This window comes from Hemicordylus capensis, chromosome 4 (genome assembly GCF_027244095.1).
Source record: "Hemicordylus capensis ecotype Gifberg chromosome 4, rHemCap1.1.pri, whole genome shotgun sequence".
In the NCBI taxonomy this organism is placed as follows: Eukaryota; Metazoa; Chordata; class Lepidosauria; order Squamata; family Cordylidae; genus Hemicordylus; species Hemicordylus capensis.
In genome coordinates this window covers 86953917-86972979 of record NC_069660.1, presented here as the reverse complement: position 1 = coordinate 86972979, position 19063 = coordinate 86953917, and the positions used below count along the sequence as shown (strand labels likewise).

Genomic DNA, 19063 nt, shown 5'->3' with positions numbered 1-19063 from the left:
GAGGTTCCTCCAAATGCGAGGCCCGGGGCTACCACCTCGGTTGCCCCGCCCTGAGGCTGGGCCTACTTACCCTCACAAACTTGCATTTGGGAACCCTTTGGGGGGATAATCAGCTTGGAAGAGAGGTATAGCAAAAAAGCAGTGGGCAAAGAAGGGCTAAGCATCGCTTGCCTCAGGGGCAGATTACTGCATAGGTAATAGAAGCAATTACGGTGGCAAATCTTGGGGAGTGGCAAATCTTGGGTGGGAGGGAAACAATTTTTTTCACTTGTAAAACTGCCACGATGCAGCGGTAGCAGCACAGTGGGATGGTGATGAGAGCTCCGCCCACCTCCCAAACCATGACAGATGAGGTCTGGCTCTGGAGGTGGCAGAGACAATGAAAGAGCTCCTCACATGGACCCACCTTCCTCCCAAATTTATCTATTTTTATTTATTTATTACATTTATATCCCGCTTTTCCACCAAGGAGCCCAGAGCAGTGTACTACATACTTGCATTTTCTCCTCACAACAACCCTGTGAAGTAGGTTAGGCTGAGAGAGAAGTGGATGGCCCAGAGTCACCCAGCTAGTATCATGGCTGAATGGGGATTTGAACTCGGGTCTCCCCGGTCCTAGTCCAGCAGTCTAACCACTACACCATGCTGGCTGGGCCAAAATCAGGCCGATGTGTGTCTTTTTGAAATAAGGCGGCCCGTGTGAGGAGCTTTTTCGCTCTCTCTGCCGCCTCCAGTGCCTGACATCACCTGTCATTGTTTCGGAGGTGCGCAGAGCTCTTGGCACTGTACTTGCTGCGCTGCAGCAGAAGTTTTAAAAGTAAGAAGAAAAAAGATTTAACTTTCCCTTCCCCCACATACCCTTGACATGTAAAGCTGGGGCGGCAAATCTTTGTCTGCCTGTGGGTGGTAAAAAGATTAATCCATCCCTGCCTTGCCTTCAGATCACCCCCTTCTGAAGCTGCTTTTCCTTAAAGAGAATACATCAAGTTCTGGCAATTATTTTGGAAATGTGGAAGATTATCAATATTTGCATAAAACTGCCTTTTACTGATGTTGTATCCATAGCATTACACAATGTGTTTCCTTGTAGATTCTTTTTTTAAGTTTAAAAAAACCAAAATCATTGCAGGAGCCGATCTGCTGTTCTCCTGAGATTAAATATGAAAACATAGTATAGCTTTCCAAAAAGTCAACTTCAGCAACTACTAGCCAGTTAAGTTGAATTTTTTTCTACTCTTTCACTTAGAACTTCTACTTCTGGTTTACCATTCAGTTAAGGAAACACAGAAGAATTATATCTCAATATAATATAGCTAAGATATATTTTGTAAATAGGGTATGTATTTGCTCATCATTAAGCTAGGAAGAAATAACCAGCTAACCCCTGCACATTTGATCTGCTGTGCTAGAATGATATGTCATTTTCTACTTTGAAAACTAGGCACGGTGTAGCACAGGATGCCTCAGTTCTGACATGGATCTTGTAAACTGCCCAGAGACACAAGTTTGTATAAGTATTCTAAATAAAATAAATAAATAATAAAAATCTTATAGTCATGTGATACAGATCACACCCATCCCATGATGAAGTTTGTCTGCTATCTGCAATGTCCATGAAGTTATTGTGGAATTATAGAATGGTGCAGAGTTGGTTGTGCACTGATATGCAATAGTATTCAACCAGTTTGCGATTTTGTACTCATGCAGTCACACATGAGGTTGCAGGGAACCTTAAGCAGAGGGATTCATGTAGTGATCTTGCTGATTAGTAGCTGTTGATATTTCTATTCTCCACAGTATTCCTTATGTTTTTCTACCTAAAATAATCACAGCTTTACACAATCAACTAGCATGCCATCCACACTGCCAATTTAAAAAATTCAAAATCTTTGTTAATTTAATGCCTTGACCAACTTCTGTGTTCATTTCTTTTGACTTGCATTGACATTAGGATAGATTGAAATGACAGCTTTAATGGTCTGTTTACTGGCTATTTGTGGCTGAAGTCATAACCCTTTAATGTTAAGAGCAAGGAAAGATTGGGGGACAAGGGATATATAACTTATTCCTACAATCAGGCTCTGTACCAGAGGACTGGAAAGTAGTAAATGCAACGATTTTCAAAAAGGGATCCAGGGGCAAGCTGGGAAATTACAGAATGGTTAGCTTAAGGTCTGTTCCAGGCAAATTGATGGAAAGCATCCTCAAGGATAAAATTGTAAAGCACGTAAAAGAACAGGCCCTGCTGGAAGAGAAGCAGCACGGCTTCTGCAAAGGTGACTCTTGCCTCACAAACTTTTGGGGGTTCTTTGAGAGTGCCAACAAGTGTATGGATCAAAGTGATCCCGTTGACATAATATACCTGGACTTCTAAAAAGCTTTCGACAAAGTTCCCCGTCAAAGACTCCTGAGGAAACTTAGCGGTCATGGGATAAGGGGACAAGTACTTGTGTGGATTGCTAACTGGTTGAAAGACATGAAACAGAGGTTAGGTATAAATGGAGAGTTTTCACAATGGAGGGAAGTAAGAAGTGGGGCCCCCCAGGGATCTGTACTGGGACCAGTGCTCTTTAGCTTGTTCATAAATGATCTAGAAGTAGGGATAAGCAGCGAGGTGGCCAGATTTCCAGATGATACCAGACTATTGTGCCACCCAGCTGACAGATGAACCCAAGTATCAGACATATATTCAGCTCTTCTTCTCCTTTTTAGCCGAACTAGCAGTTATCATGGGGGCAGGGGGCAGGGGGGAAGGAGAAGTCTAATCCTTTCCCCTCACACTGCTGTTTTGACACAAATCCCCTGCCTCAAAACATTTATGGGCACAAACATTGTGCCTCTGTGTTATTTCTGCTTCAGTGCTAAAGCAGTTTTGAACCTGCAGGATGGGGAGAAAGTGTTAGGCCCCCTTCCCCCATGGGCCAGTCAAAGTTGCAGCTGCCTTTTCAAGAAAGAAAAAGACAATTTTAATCATGGAACTCCTATGTCACATTTACTCTGTCCCTTTTATCCTAAAGCACTTCAGATATTTGTAGTAGAAAAGTGGCGAATGAATATTGCAAATGAAATAAAATAAAATGTGACATTAGCAGGAGAGAGAGAGAAAAGAACATCTTTTGCTCTGTCAGTATGCTACCAGAAATGGACTCCTAGTCACCCTTCATTCTTGCCTGCTTTGTGTGATTTGGAGGCAGACAGGAAACTCCCCTTCTTTGTTAATCTGCTGCACCACTTTTCACACGTGTACTGGGCGTGGGAAGGGGAGGGCAGGGGTGTAGCTATAATTGAGCGGATGGGTTCAAAGAACCCAAGGCCCCCAGCTCCTGAGGGCCCCCCAGCTCCACCCTTCCCTATTTTCTTCATTATCTCCCTCACTCCAAGGGGCCACCAGGGAGAGGGATGAACACAGGCCTCCTCTCCCCTAGCTACGCCCCTGTGGGAGGGCACCTATTTCCCCTCCTAGTCCCATCCATAACTTCCCTAGAGAGAAGCAGAAAGTTGCATGTGGTACAGATAACAAGGTGCTTTGAACTATGGCCTCAAAGTGGTCTTACTGGGTACCTTACTGCAAATAAAGCCTACAGTTAGGGCATAGCTCTTGTGATTGACGAAGCTGCAATCTTTTTTTCTTTTTAACCTAATCTAGGGATTGGAGACTTAGGGATCTTGCAGGGAGGAGCATGAAACAGGGAGAGTTGAGAAACCTCTTCCTCTCACTTGAAAAGTGCATGCAAATATCCAGAGAATCACATTTCGGTATAACAAAGAGGACAATGTCACTGGGAAGTAGAGGTGAGAGAAGGCTTCTTCTGTTGAGCATGGGTTACAACAAATTTCCATAGCGGCAAGGACACTCTTCCAAATCTTTGATGTCTGAAATACAAGCGCCCATTATTATTATTTGAACCCTGGAGGAAATTTGGTTGTAATCCCAGGCCCAATGGGTGTGTTTGTGTGTGTTTGGAAAGGACTGGTGCTTTTATAGGCCTTGGACTGATGCAAGCCTCATGGGCAGTGCTGGTTTTACCCCTGTAGCAGGGCATCCTGCTGCAGACTGCCAAGTCAGAGCTCCCTTCCTGCCTCTTTATCCCAGAGGCATGTCATCTTTGGCAGCCTCCTCTCTTTGCCCAGCTGCTGCTGGCAAAGGTGTTAAGAGAAGCGTCTCCAGCCATTCAGTAGTCAAAAGGATCCAATAAAACCAAAGAGTACAAACAAACTTGACCCAATTTTGGCAGCTTGAGATTTCTCAAGAGAAGTTTCTTGAAGACTGAAATTTAGTCATTCTATATTTCCTTTTCTCCCTTCCTTTAGAACAGACCACTCCTAGATCCCAAGCGGCTTGGAAAGACGACTGCAAGGACCTGCCTAGACAAATGGGAAAATAATATTGCCGTATGAGCCCCTGGTGGTGCAGTGGTAAAACTGCCGCCCTGTAACCAGAAGGTTACAAGTTCAATCCTGACCAGGGGCTCAAGGTTGACTCAGCCTTCCATCCTTCCGAGGTCGGTAAAATGAGTACCCAGAATGTTGGGGGCAATATGCTAAATCACCGTAAACCACTTAGAGAGCTCCGGCTATAAAGCGGTATATAAATGTAAGTGCTATTGCTATTGCTATGTGCGTGTCTGAGAGAGAGAGAGAGAGAGAGAGAATGAGCATGGCAAACAGAGAGACAGAATGTACAGTTTGCACATAAATATGTTCCATTGCCCCTAATACTTGCCAGTGATGCAGGCATGATACATATTTTCAGTTTCAATGTGTGATGCTTGATTTTATTATTTATTTAGTATTATTTGGCTCTCTTAAGACATACATCTTAATTGTGACCTATAATGGCTTTGGACCATCTTCTCCCATTTGAACTTGCTACTTGTGGCTGTCAGCATGTGGCTGGCTTCTACAAGAAAAAAGAGGTCATGAGTGGGGATGTGCATGGACCATGGTTCATGCTCTGGTCCAAATTTAGACTGCTCCGCATTCCAGTGGACTGGTTTGGCCAAACCTTGAACCGATCCAACAGTTCTAGGCAGCGCCAGGGTGGTGGTGGAAGTGAGCGACACCTTTAAAAGGAAAGACAGAGGGCCTTACCAGTGGGACCACTACTCCAGGCAGCTTCCTGGTGTGGCAACAGTCCCTCCAGCAGCCTGTGTGTGGCGGCAGCAGCGTAGCTTTGTCACTCACCTCACCTCTGCACTGGTGATTGAATCTATCAAGGCAGAAATTATTATTTAGACATTAGTTTCAAATTTCTCTTTTTGCTTTTCTAATTGCTTGTGAATTTCATGACTGAGATCAGAGTATCACAGCATCTTGATTGCTTCTCTTATATAGTTAATCACAACAATAACATATGCTGGTATGAATTTAGAGTGACCCAGTGCTATCTAGAGGTGTCAGATTGCACAAAGGTTGTTAGATTGCATCACAAAGGTTCCCACTACACCTACACATTCCCTGATGCAACAGGAGACTAGTTTCTCCTGCTGCTCATTGCATCCCTTCCTGTTTTCTACGCTTCCCCTGACTGCTGTGTGGCACGCTTGGAGCTATAGGGATGATGGTAGTGGTTGTGTATGTTAGAACATAAGAACGTCCCTGCTGGATCAGTCCCAAGGCCTGTCTAGTCCAGCATCCTGTTTCACACAGTGGCCCACCAGATGCCGCTGGTAAGCCCATAGGCAGGAGCTGAGGCTTGGAAAGACGAAAGAAATACTTCCCTGCAACTGGTATTCAGAGGCATCCTGCCCTTGAGGCTGGAGGTGACCTATAGCCTCAGACTAGTAGCCATTGACAACTAGTGGGGGTGGTCCAGAACAGGAAGATCTATCACGTCCCTCAAAGTATGACCCCTTACCATGAGCACCTCCATCTTGCTTGAATTCCGTTTCAATTTATACTCCTTCATCCAGTCCATCACTGCCTGTAGGCAAGCATTTAGGGGGGTTATGCCATTTCCTGATGATGATGTCATGGAGAAATAGATTTGGGTGTCATCAGCATATTGATGACATCCATTATTATGCATGATGTGAAAAGTATTTCCTTTTGTTGGTCCTAAATTTCTTGGTAATCAATTTTATAGGATAACCCCTGGTTATAGTGTTATGCGATAGGGAGAAAAATTTCTCTCTATCCACTTTCTCCACACCATGCATGATTTTATTGACCTCTATCATGTCTCCCAGCAGTCGTCCTTTTTGTAAACTAAAAAGCCCCAAGTGTTGTAGCCTTGCCTCGTAAGGAAGGCGCTCTAGGACCCTGATCATCCTGGTTGCCCTCTTCTGCACCTTTTCCAGTTCTACAATGTCCTTCTTTAGGTATGGTAACCAGAACTCTATGCAGTACTCCAAGTGTGGCCGCACCATAGTTTTGTATAAGGGCATTATAATATTAGCATTTTCAATCCTCTTCCTAATGATCCCTAGCATGGAATTGACTTTTTCACAGCTGCTGCACATTGAGTCAACATTTTCTGTGAGCTGTCCACCACAATCCCAAGATCCCTCTCCTGGTCAGTCACTGACAGCTCAGATCCCATCAGCGCATGTGTGAAGTTGGGGGGTTTTGCCCCAATATGCATCTGCAGAATGGGAATGGGGTGAAATTGGGTGGGAGCATCTGTGGCTGTCTCATATCCCAGTGCATTAGGAAATGTAAAAGTACATTGTGGATCTTTGGGTTGCAACTTAGCAGCCCTCATAATCACTTTATTTTCTGTTTGAAAATTGGTATAATGACTCTTTTTCAATCTGCAGACTTTACTGAGTGATAAACCTAATAGTGTGTGCATGCACACACAGAGTATTTGCCTTTGTGTGAAGCTGCGGCAGAAATGAACTACTTTTGGTTTAGAATGTAAAGTACTCTTGCCCAAGCTCTGATTTCAGTAATTCCAGTTTAGTGGCCAAGTGAAATAACTTCCAAGGTTCATTTGTACGGCCTCTTAGAATATGCTTTCTGAGGTTTTGCAGCCACCTACTGGCTGAGATGCATGCTGGAAAATGTGGAATAGCTACAGTTTTTGCTCTGAATTGTGCAGAACACAGTTCTCCTGAACAAACTGTGAACCAATGCAAGTCCCAGAAGATGGGGAAAGTATGCTGAAGTAATCGCATGTGTCAAAGGGGGGAGGACCACAGTTTGTTATTTAGATGGGTCAGTGCCCAGAACTACACCAGAGTCTTGTGTTCTCTTGAGCTGGAATGAAATCAAAGTGAATTAGAAGGTAGATGTTCAAACATTTGAATAGGTCTTGGTAAGACAGATGATCTAGTATTGTAAGGACTCTTTACATAGCAAAAAGGAGACTTTACAATCTGGTTCGGCACAAAAGGGTTAGAGTATTGATGAGAACACATGACAAGAAGGAACATTTTATGGTCTCAGTGATGGCTCATAATTCACTGAAAGTTTGGTGGATTTTATTACGACTACCAGAATTTTTGGAACAAGCTTCTGAATTACCAGAAGATCATTCTACCCTAATTCTGCTTTTTGCTAACTTCAGTAACACTGCATTTAAAAACAACTGGAAAACTTAGTTCTGGGAATAAGGTGTGTGTTAGTAATTCATGGGTCTTAGCCAATAAGCATTCTCCAACAACTAGTTTTCTCCTGGTTCAAACTGAACCGTGATGAAAACTTGCAAAACCATTTTTGGGGGAACTTATCCTGAACAGACAAATGTCTGTTTGTATTGAATATGATGAAGGTACTTTCAAGCCACCTTTCCTGTTATGCCTATCTCCATCTAAATTCACACAGCACCTGGGATTCAGCTATGTGATTTCTCTCTGTCTCTGTGGTTTCTCTTTAATGGGAATCTTTTGGGGATTTCCCCCCTGCAATTAACCAGTGGTCTTCAAATGATATCCTTTTGGGGGGGAAATGTTTCCCCTTTTTAATGTGCAATTTGGTAGCTGGATATAGCAACAGCTATTTTCATTCTTTTCGCTGTATATCTGGATGGCTACCATCAGAATCTCCTGCAAATGAGTGCTCATAGGATGCATTATTATACTATTTAACTATCATAGCTATCATTCTGTGGAAATGAGAAACTTGTGAACTAAATCATCTCTATTTGGGTCTCTTCCTAACAGGACCACTTGGACAGATGGAGTTTGTTGATCAGTTACATCTCCCAGAACAAGCACTACTGGTTGTAGTGAGACTTCTTGAAGCTCTAGAAAAAGGAGGTATTGAACCAAGTCCTGTTGTGCTAGGTTTCCTTCAGTCTTCTATATCCCAAACCACTGAGCAGAATACTGTGTAATATAAATTACGCCATATTTTTCTAAAACATACAGAACATATATCCAATATTTAATGAAAGGGAAACAGGTACACTGAACTGAACAAGGATGTATGTACCTTCCAACGTTTCTGAAATCTGGTATGGGAGGGAGGGCAAGGCAAGTAGTGAGGAGAAGACCATTATCTTCAGCTGTCAGTTTACCTTACTAAAGCTAAGCTGGTCTGGGTCTGGTTAGTGCCTGGATTGGACACCACTTGAGAACCCTGTGTATGCTACCTTGGAAGTAAGGTTGGATATACATGTAATCTTGCATCTCTTTGCATCCCAACTGATGCAAAGGGTAGTGGCAGAGAGAGCAGGAAGAGCCCACAGGATGAGCAGAAAAGTCTGGGTTGTACTTTCCCACATCTGGGTTCACATGATGTGGGAAATTGCAACAACAACAAATTCTCCTTTCTGAAAAGCTTAGGGTGACATACATGGTTGGGCTCAGGGTCACCAAGCAAGCTGAATGGGGATTTGAACCTGATTCTCCCTAGTCCCAGCCTGACAAACTGGTTAGTATCCATTGAGGGATGCCAATGACCCTGGGTAGACTCTTCATAATAAGGTGTTGGCATGTGTCATTGCCCCTATTATGTATTTACACTCACTGCAATGTGCACCTTATAGCTAATGAGGTCTAGCATTTTATGTTATATTGTCAGCACAACCAGTATGCTTGTGACTGAGATGTAGCTGTTAAAGGAGGAAACCATCCAGGTATAAAGAACACATTTTAAATACATCTCCTGTATCTTGGTGTCAGTACTGGAAACTTCGTCAAGCCATCAAATTCACTTAGTGTATATTTATATGGTGAGAGGGTCTGATTTATTCTTTGTCCATTTCTGTTGCATTTACAGGCCTAGATAATGAAGCACTGTATAGACCCCCTCCCACTTTCTGTTGTGACCCTCAACGCAAACAGACACTTCTGACAGGTAAGTCATGACTTTGGGGTCCAGTGCAATACTTTGAACATTAGAGACAACTAGGAAAACCTTCTTTAAAGTGATTTATAGCTGTGCAAGGCCAGAAAAATGTGCCACGTGTGCACTGTACACCCAGAGATGGAGCCAATTTTACTTAAATAAGAGGATCCAGATTTGATGGGATAAGCAAACACCCCCCACTTGCCTTTGCTGTTTCAGGAACATTGAGTTGAATTCCCCCCACCCCCTGCTCCCCATGTTGCTTATAAAGTCTCTCCACTGTACAAAGCCAGTACTGGAGCAATCATCCAGGCCTCTTTTACAAAATAAAAAGTTCCAGTTGTAGATAGCAACTTGGCTGTCTCCTTGCAGCAAGCGACCCCACATATATTTATTGGAGATGAGATCTCCAGGAAGTTTGATCCATCTGGAAAGGGTCCTAATAATGAGTCGGTAGGGAGCATGCAAACAATTAGGTTCAAAAGGAGAGTGCACGGGTTTCTCCTCACTGACCTTATGGCTATAAGGTACTCCTATGAATATGAATCCTTTAGAGATTAAATATAGTGTTGATCTAAACTGCATAGTGGTGAAACAGTGTTTTTACATTAGTCTATAGCAGATTTTTATTAAGCTCACTGCATGAAATTAAATTCTTTTCTATCTGTGGAGTCATAGGGAGAGTTTCTCCATTGAGTGGGACCTTGTGTGTGTGTATAATTATGATTTATCACAATATATCATTGTTCTTTATTGTCTGTTTCTCAAACCTTTTCAATATTTCTCTCCCCCGCATGTGCTACATTTTCTGGTTGCATTGTAAAAAGAAGTAAAGCATTTGAATTCTTGATAGATATGAAAGGAAACCCTTTCAAATACTCTGACCACAAGGTGACACTGTGGTATCAGCCAGCACATCCCAACACTGATTTTTGGGTGCCTATGTAACAGGCTGTATGATGCTTGCTTCGGAGTTGCATTCTGATCCACCACCCTCTTACCTGAGCTGGTTCCTGTCTGCTCTGTTGCCTTTGAGCGGATGCTGTTTGCAATGATGGGGAGGATGCAGTGTCAAGCTCAGGCAGCCAGGCTCTCTGACAGCACAAGCCCAGAGGCTGTCACGCCAGGACGTGTTGCTATGGAGAGGAATCTGACGGGATGTCTATATAAAGAAACATGAGCTCATCCATCCTCAGCAGAACTAAGAAACCAAGTCCCCAGATACCTCATTGTCTGCAGTGAGGCACACAGAAGCAGCAGCGAAACAATTCTCACATACAAGTGGATAGTGAAGCACAGAAAACAAGGTGTATTTTCCCATCTGCCAGCCAGGTTGCACAAAGATTTTCAGGCTAGGTCAGCCTCTTGAAATGCTCTAGCCCAATTGCTCAGGGCCAGCAGCTGCTGTTTTAGAGGAAACACAAATATATGCCCCTGGATTTAAACCAAGCAAGCGCTACTGGCTTAACCCTAAAATATTTGTCCTATAAAATCACACATTTGTAAGGCTGGATGCTCTTTTGGGTTACCACTAAAGGTGAATATGTGAAGCTACCTTATGAGTCAGGCCATTGGTCCCTCTAGCCCAGCATTCTGTCATTCAGGGTCTCAGACAAAGGTCTTCAGGATCTCAGACAACAGTCTTTCTCATCACATACAACCTGATACATCTAACAAGAGATGCCAGGGATGAACCTGGTACCTTGATTGTATAACACCTGATATCTCTCCCCACCACAAGAATTTCTTGAGTAGGGACATGATCCAGAGCTCCACAAGTGCCTGATTCAGAATTTAACATATGCAGGGTTCTCTTTTACAAGTCAGGGAATATTCTACCCCAGGCATATGGACTCCCCATTGGAAGGACAGTGCTTTAAACAATTAAACTAAAGTAAGTAAACTGTGCCATCAAGTCAGTTTCGACTCCTGGCGCCCACAAAGCCCTGTGGTTTTCTTTTGGTAGAATACAGAAAGGGTTTACCATTGCCTCCTCCTGTGTAGTATGAGATGCCTTTCAGCATCTTCCTGTATCGCTGCTGCCCGGTGTTTCCCGTAGTCTGGCTAGCTTTCCCATAGTCTGGGAAACATACCAGGGGGATTCGAACCAGAAACTTTCTGCTTGTTATTCCAGCATTTCCCTGCTGCACCACTTAAGGTGTCCTTAATCAACCATTAAGGGTACCTAATGGTGCAGCAGGGAAGTAACTTGCATAGGGAGCAAGAGGTTGTTGGATCGAATTCCCACTGGTATGTTTCCCAGACTATGGAAAACACCTACACTGGGCAGCAGCGATACAGGAAGATGCTGAAAGGCATCATCTCATTCTGTGTGGGACATAGCAATGGTAAACTCCTCCTGTATTCTACCAAAGAAAACCACATGGCTCTGTGGCTGTCAGGAGTTGACACCGACTCGATGGCACAACTTTACCTTTAAGGGCACAACTACTTACAAAGTGGTTTAACAGTCATTTCTTCTTACAAGAGATACTGGAAACAATAGTTTTGTGAGATAAGCTAGGAATATCTCAGCAGAATATTCTCAATTCCTTCATCAAACTATGATTCATATGATTCTATTGAGGAAGTGGCGACAGACAGTTAAACTGGTTGAAAAACGATTGTGGTTTGTAATGTAGATAGAAAAGGAGGGGGCAGCCCTTTTGCGCACCTCAGAGCTGTTGCTCTAGGACGTAAGTGGTGGACAAGCATTTTAGGCATTTTATTGCCTCTAGTAGCTACAGAAGTCAGTTAGTGTCTGCTCTGTTTGTATCAGGTTTTTAAGTATTTGAGAATCTAAAGAATTCATTGGAGGTTGTCAACAATGGCTGACAACCAGACTAAATTAGTCATGAGTAATTCCATTGAAATTAATGGGTCAAGGTAGTCATGCCTAACTTGTCCAATGGACTACTCACAAGTAACATAGTCTGGCTGTCAGCCTCTGACCTCAAGTGAATACCAAGAACCTGGTTTAAATCACTATGGTTCACTCCCAACACAATGTTTTGCAACAGTGGGATGGATCCTAGAATAATTCTTGTGGCTACATGCTTGTGAAAATACTTTGTGCAAACAAGTCATCCATGCAATCTTGACAGTGTATGATCTTGGGATTGTTTATGAGCAAGTTTCTTAAATGAGCAGTTCAAACTTCACAAATACCTTCAAAGTCATGTAACCACAGGAACAGCTCCAGCTGCAAAATGTTACACTGGAACTGGCCCTGAGTTAGTTTCTTTAATGAAGTTGTATTTGTTCGAGTCTATTGTGCTGAATTTGTGCAACTTTGATATGCAAGGCAACAAAACTAATTAAAATCAACTTGAATTAAATATGCTGGTCTGTGACCATAATAAAGATTGATTGATTGAATTTGCATTAATCCAATGAACTTTGACCTCATTAAATAAGAAAACTAAATATAGTCAGTGAAGTTGAATTGTGGGTGAACGTTCACGGGGACATTCCAGCCACTTGCTGCCCAAATGTCTCATTAAACGTGGCCAGTTTTACCAAAGAATCATGTGTCCGTGTCTCCTTGGGTCTGGGCGCAATGTTGGTTTTCAACTGAAAGATTAGTTAAAGAGAGCTGAATATTGAATTTGGATCCACAAGTTACAAAAGTCCTTTCATCTACATCCAGGCCTCATGTTTGTTCAACTTGTATACGTTTCATGAATAAAATATGGACTCTCAGAGGCTTGCATCCACCTAAGATTGTATATCTCATCACTAGAGCAGTGGTACCCTCTATCTATGTTGTGTTGTGCACAGGTCCCTTGTTAGAGCTTGATCAAACATGATTGGAATTCATTTTTGTAACAGGAGAACTTGGAGAATACTGTGTGCTGGTATCGATTCCCAACAGGTAGTGGAAATGGTGTTTGGGTTCCAAATAATGTTGATTTTGTGCTGCTATTAATCTGGGTTTCTGGGATCATTATCAGCCAACAAAAAGGAACATTAGATTTTCCCTGTAGAGAAAGTTTGGTCTTACTGTCATGAAGAAGACAGCTATCTGTTTGTTCATTAGAGCACAAGCATCAGGGAGATATTGGTTTTCAATAAATCTTCCCACTTTTATTTATTATATATGTTTCTATACTACCCTTTGTCTGAAGACCCCAGGGCAGTTTTAGTTTTCTTAACTTACATATCTTTCAGTAATGCCCCAGAACTTTTGATATTATCAGCATTGGACAAGATAATGGTACACAGTTTGGTTCTTTTGTGAGTGAAGATGTCTCACTGTCCCCCTGGAATGTGGATTACAGTGATTATTGAGATCTCCTCTGTCCCCAGCTGGGAGTTGGTGTGATTCCCTTGGACCTTCCTTGCCAAAGAAGGTAGAATAGATTTTACGCTAGTGGCCTATAATTATATGTGTGTCATTGTGGTAGGTGCTCATATCCAAGGGCATGATGTTACAGGCACTGAAGACAAGGCACACAGTCATAAACAAAGAGAAGGGTGGGGGGAGAGAGAGAGCTATAATCCCCCACCTCCTCAACAGCTTGTATGTGCGTGGGAAACTCTGAAAAGGTTGCCTGCTACACATAGATAAGATATGGTGTAACAGATATTTTCACTTGGCCAGCAAAAAGTAGCTACAGCATCCTGTATAGGTAGGCAGTGTATCTTCTGAAAAAAGAAAATAAATGTGTAGGTGGAATCCTTACATGCCACTTTCTGTCTGTGTGCGTTGCCTAAATAATTAGGAGCCTTTCCCTTACACCATTCTTTCTCATCAACAATTGCTTGTGTGCTCTTTGCTCAAGTACTCAAAGGTCATTGGTAGCTGTGTTGGTTAATTAGAAAACAATCCAAAAGCTAAAATAAGATCAACAAAAATATCACAAAGTTTTGAGCGAACAAGTTTTAAAGTTTGCTAGAACACTTTATTGTTTGTCTGTTCGTTTGTCTGTTCGTTTGTTAGATTTTTATACCACCAAACCCAGATGGCGCTAGGCAGTTTACCAATATAAAAATATATTAAAAACAAATATAAAGAACTCATTAAAACAAAATTAAAACCAGTTTAAAATAATTTCAGTACTCACTAAAGGCCAGGCTAAAAAGAGAACTTTTTAGGGCTCTTTTAAAGGCTGCTAAAACTCTTAAGCCTCTAATATTCATAGGGAACACATTCTAGAGTCCAGGAGCAGTTACAGAGAAGTTCAGGGCCCAATACTGAGTCAGGTGGATGTTACAAAGCAAAGTGAATGAAGTTCAAGGAAGAGACAAAGTCAAGCATGATAGAAAAGTTCCAAGTTTGTAGCAGTTTTAAAATGCAGTGCAGAAAATTTTATGCACATTTATTTTGACTAACCTTTCCTAGGTGCAAGACAGATTTCAGCTTGCTAAGGATTACTGGATCAAATAAACAAAAATGGCTATTGCCCCTTTAAAAAACAACACCACAAAAGCCTAGCAGGTACTTGGATCAGTTTCTAGCACTAACTGGAACGCATGGAGGCTATTCTCACGACTGCTGGAAGGTGGGCTAAGGGAGCCCAGCCTGCTTTCCAGTGGTCTTGTGCTGCAACAGGAGCCGCGTGGCTCCTCCAAATATCTTGTGCTGCAACGGGAGCCGCGGTAACTCATGAGGAGACCCCCGACCGGGAGGCTCCAACTTCCCGGCACGGGGGGCTCCTCAGAATGCCCTGCACACTTGCATGGGGCATTCTGGGATTTCCAGGGGCCAGACGGCCCCTGATCCCCACCGCCCCAACTGGCTCCGTGACGGAGCCGGTTATCATGTGGGCGGCCGATCCAGCCACCCAGGGCTAGCAGAATGATCGTTTGCGGGGAGAGCAGGCCAAGCCCACTCTCCCCACCAAACCCTCCTCGGCGCTCCACACTGCTCATGTGGAGAGCCTCATGGTCTCTTGCAAGGTAGAGAGCAGAAGGAAGGAGAGGCATGGTAATCTTTATATTGGCAAAGCTGGAGATTAATTTTAGATGGTTGTCTAGGTAAAGAGTAGATAGAAGCCAAATTGGTTAGTATTACCTAGTGGTTGGAGATATTTTACAGATATCTGTCTCCAGTGTGTTGCCTTGCCTCTCAGGTACAATTCTGGTTTGGTGCAGTGCATTGGAATTTGGGGGACTCGCAAATATTAGAAATACTACTACTACTACTACTACTACTACTACTACTATAATATTTATATACTGCTTGTCAACCAAAGTTCTCAAAGTGGTTTTACATAGACAAATAAATAATTCTAAAATCACTAATGCATCTCCATGCAAACTTAATGAAATATCAAACAGTCAAGGCAAATGGTTTGCAAGTTGTCAAGTTCAGCTCTTGGTGGGAGAAAGGTGTTCATTTGCTGCTGAAGGAGATGAGTGTTCAGTCAGGAGGGGCTAATCAACAAGTCTGTTCCCACATCCCGCCCAGTCTGCTGAAATATGCCAGTCCCTTTCCCCTGCTTGCTGTAAAGTTTGGAGAAGGTTCCCAGAGAGTCCTGGGGCCACAGTTTTGATCTCTGTATGAATCCGGAGAGGAGAAAAAGAGTTCTCTGAAGAGTCATAAGTCATTTTGCTTACCTCTGCTCTGCTGCTCAAAAGAGCAATATAGATTCCTATAGCAGGGGGACTATCTGCATCATTATTTTCCATTCCTTCCTAATTTGTCCTTTGTCGCCATTGTCTATTTGTATCCCCTCTCTTCTCACTCCTCTTTTTCACCCCTTGCACTGTAACTGGTTTGAGATGTGTTGAATCAGTAAGCAGAAACTCGTGAAAAAATATATTTTAAAAGAGAATAATAAACAGAACTGTTAATGTGAGTACTCAGATGCTATTTATCTTGATATAGGGAGAAAGTTGAAGTTCATAATAGTGTTAGCAAATTGAAGAATGGTGTCCTCCTAGCATTCAGTCTAGTGGTCTTTTTAGATTCTGAGACTCTTGGCTAACTATTTTTAAGTAAAAAGAGCATTCATAAACCTCATGGCTGCTGAAATTTTTTTTTAAATGAGGGAGGTGTAAGAGGTGGAGTAGGAGAGACTACTGCACCAGACCATCTCTCTAACATGCATTATTTGTCTTTTGTCTTTAACTGTTCCATATGTTTTGTCTAACTTTCCTTTCCACCAACAGAGTCTGACAAAAAATTCCTATAGCTTTGCAGCTTTTTTTCTAAGTTGAAACAAGAAACAGCAGCAAGACAAAAATTTATGCCCATTTCCTAGATTGCATAACATATTCAGGTAGCAAATATTACATTTCCCCACCAGTGAAGGATCCTTGAGACCTCACATGTCATTACCCTAGCAGATGGCATCTGACCTTGCATCCTAGGGATGAAAGGCTCAACATCCTATGACATGGTTCAGAGTCATTCTAACCAAAGCATGCTATAGAAGAACTAGCAGAGTATCAGATAGAACTTGTTGAAGGAAATGAAAGTTTTAATGAGTGAGTAATGGTTTCCAGAGACTGGAAAGCAAAACTGTGGTATAAAATTAGATTGGATGCTGCAGGTTGAAAGCCCTATTCATCTCTGCCTCTTGGGGGCACAACAAGGACAGACTTCATCAGCATGTTGTTTATAAATACTATGCCTCTTTCCCCACTTGGAGATAAGCAGCCCGATTTTCAAACATAAGCAATTAAATAAGATGCTCTCAGGTTCCATTTGGATGCAGAAGTTAGCCCACAGTGTAGTATAATACCATAGTAACCTCTGTGAGTGCAATTTAAAGTAAGAACTGCCAGGCAACCCAGGGACAATGGTCCTTTTAGCCAGCCACCGTTCTTAAAGTGAGAGACTGATTTTGCTAAGCAGGCACAAGCACTGAAGCAAGATTTCCTTCTTTTTTTTTTACCTTTCCCAAGCCAGAAATTTGTGCACATCTTATAAATGGACCAGACTGCAACCCCTCTGTTATGTTGCTTGAATGTGCTGGACAGAGGCACTCTTACCTCTGGACTTCGGGCCCGAAGTCCTGGGCCTCCACACCCCCTGAGGGCCCCCAAATCCTCTTTAGTCTGCCCTGGGTGGTGTGGTTTGTGCCTTCAAGAATCTATGTTTTAAAAAATGATGCTTAACTTCCAGTGGTGGTGATGGGGCTCCAAAAGCCTTCAGGTCCAGTCTCTGAAATTACCTAGGTGCACCTCTGGTGCTGGAGCAAGGCCAATGGGAAAACTTCCTATTATCCACAGGAGTTTTGCTTCCCTGATTCCTTTGCTTATGGATATTTTAAATGTGTTGGTTCAGCATTTCTTTTGCATCAGCTTGCAAAGTTCTTATAGCTCTAGTTTAGTATTTGAGTCTAGGTTCACCGCCACCCACATGGCTGGCTACTTGCATTGCAGGATGGAGCCTCACTTGGCAAGATGTTTGTGTAAAGCAGCTCCCTTCATGTTTGCATACCTAACCACACTTTGCAAATCCTCTTTTCCAGACAAAGCCACTGCAACCATATAGGAAACAGTGAGGTCGTTCACATGACCGATAGTGGGGAGGGCAGGTGGGGGGAAGGCAGTGTTCAATTTACCTTCCCCCAGACAATCAATGTTTGTTTCTTGGGTGTGTGAGCTGCACACCCACATGATCTGCACTGCCAGGAGCAGCGCAGGTCACTATTGGTGTTATGTCCGGTAGTGTGGATCAATAGAGACCGGGATTTGTTTTCCTGACCGCCAGATATCCCACAAAGTGCCGCACAATGAGCGTGGTGTCTTGTGAGGATTTCCCCCTCGGATCGGCACTCTAGGCGCCCTTCTCTGCGACTCACAATCCTGACAGCCAGGTTAAGGGAGCATTTGCTCCCTTAACCTCGGCTAAGAGCCAGGCTAAGAAGTGGGGTTAGGCTGGGCAGGAGCACCGGGATCTGCACAGATCCTGGCACGCCACATGAGCCCAGGGTAGGCTGAGCCCGCAATGCAAACAGCTGGGCATTGCAGTTGGCTGCATGTGTGAACTGAGATTGCGTGATGGAGGAGGGAGTAATATTGTGGGGATTTCCTTAAAAAAAAAAAAAAAAGCTTCTCATCCTATGGAAATGGTGTCTGCAGTGATATGCCAGTCTCCTTAATTTGTCATAGAGGCCACTAGGGAAAATCAGCAAATCCAAATACAGGTCCAGTGTGACTTGAATATGTTAGACTGACTGACTCGTCCAAGAATCAAACAAAAGCCATGCAGATATACCCTTATCTCAGACTTGGAATGACAGTGAATGTTGGCAGCTGAGCTCCACATCTTCACTTTTAACTTCGTCAGCCACCAGGAACCTTGAGCTGTTTTTGCTGCTTGAATTCTTGCAGAGGCTCCTTATACTTTGAGTATAAGCCACTATGCAGCACTAGCAAGACTCAGGAGGCTTTCTCAACAAGTTCTATGCAAGTTTTTTTTTCCAGGGCAGATTTGGTATTATTGACCCTGGGGTAGCACTCCATCAGTTTCTTCACACCTAAATCTGTTTACTCCAGAGTTTCTTCTCTTGATTCCTCACCCCCCAAACCCCTTAAGCTCTCCCATTACTCAGATGTATTTTCTGAGCTTAAAAAATTATGGAAGGGAGAATCTACTCATCCCCTCACTCCTCAGCTCAAGCTATTCTGAAGATTAATTTATTCACCCTTCTTTCTCCCCTGCTCGTGCTCAGAGAGGGAGGAAGCATCACTGACTTTCCATAAGGGCTAGTTCAGAGTCCATTTTGAGCAAAACAAACCCTGGGATCTTGACAAATGGCAAACACAAGTATTTTAGCAAAACTAAGCTCTGTGTCTCACTGGATCCTCACATCAAAATAGGGGTGTTCATGTATCACTTTTGTGTATGTGTGTTGGAACTTCTTTTCAAGCA

At 43.0% G+C, this 19063-nt stretch overlaps 1 protein-coding gene across 1 annotated transcript in view; it reads left to right on the top strand.

The window, feature by feature from the left end:
* The window catches only part of LOC128324387 (phosphatidylinositol 3-kinase regulatory subunit alpha-like), a 343159-nt gene that overhangs the window by 49271 nt on the left and 274825 nt on the right, over positions 1 to 19063 (top strand). Inside the window, exons 7-8 of the mRNA XM_053248910.1 lie at positions 8106 to 8201; positions 9166 to 9243. Of these exons, the coding sequence (XP_053104885.1) occupies positions 8106 to 8201; positions 9166 to 9243 (174 nt within the window). The remainder of the gene's footprint in view (positions 1 to 8105; positions 8202 to 9165; positions 9244 to 19063) is intronic.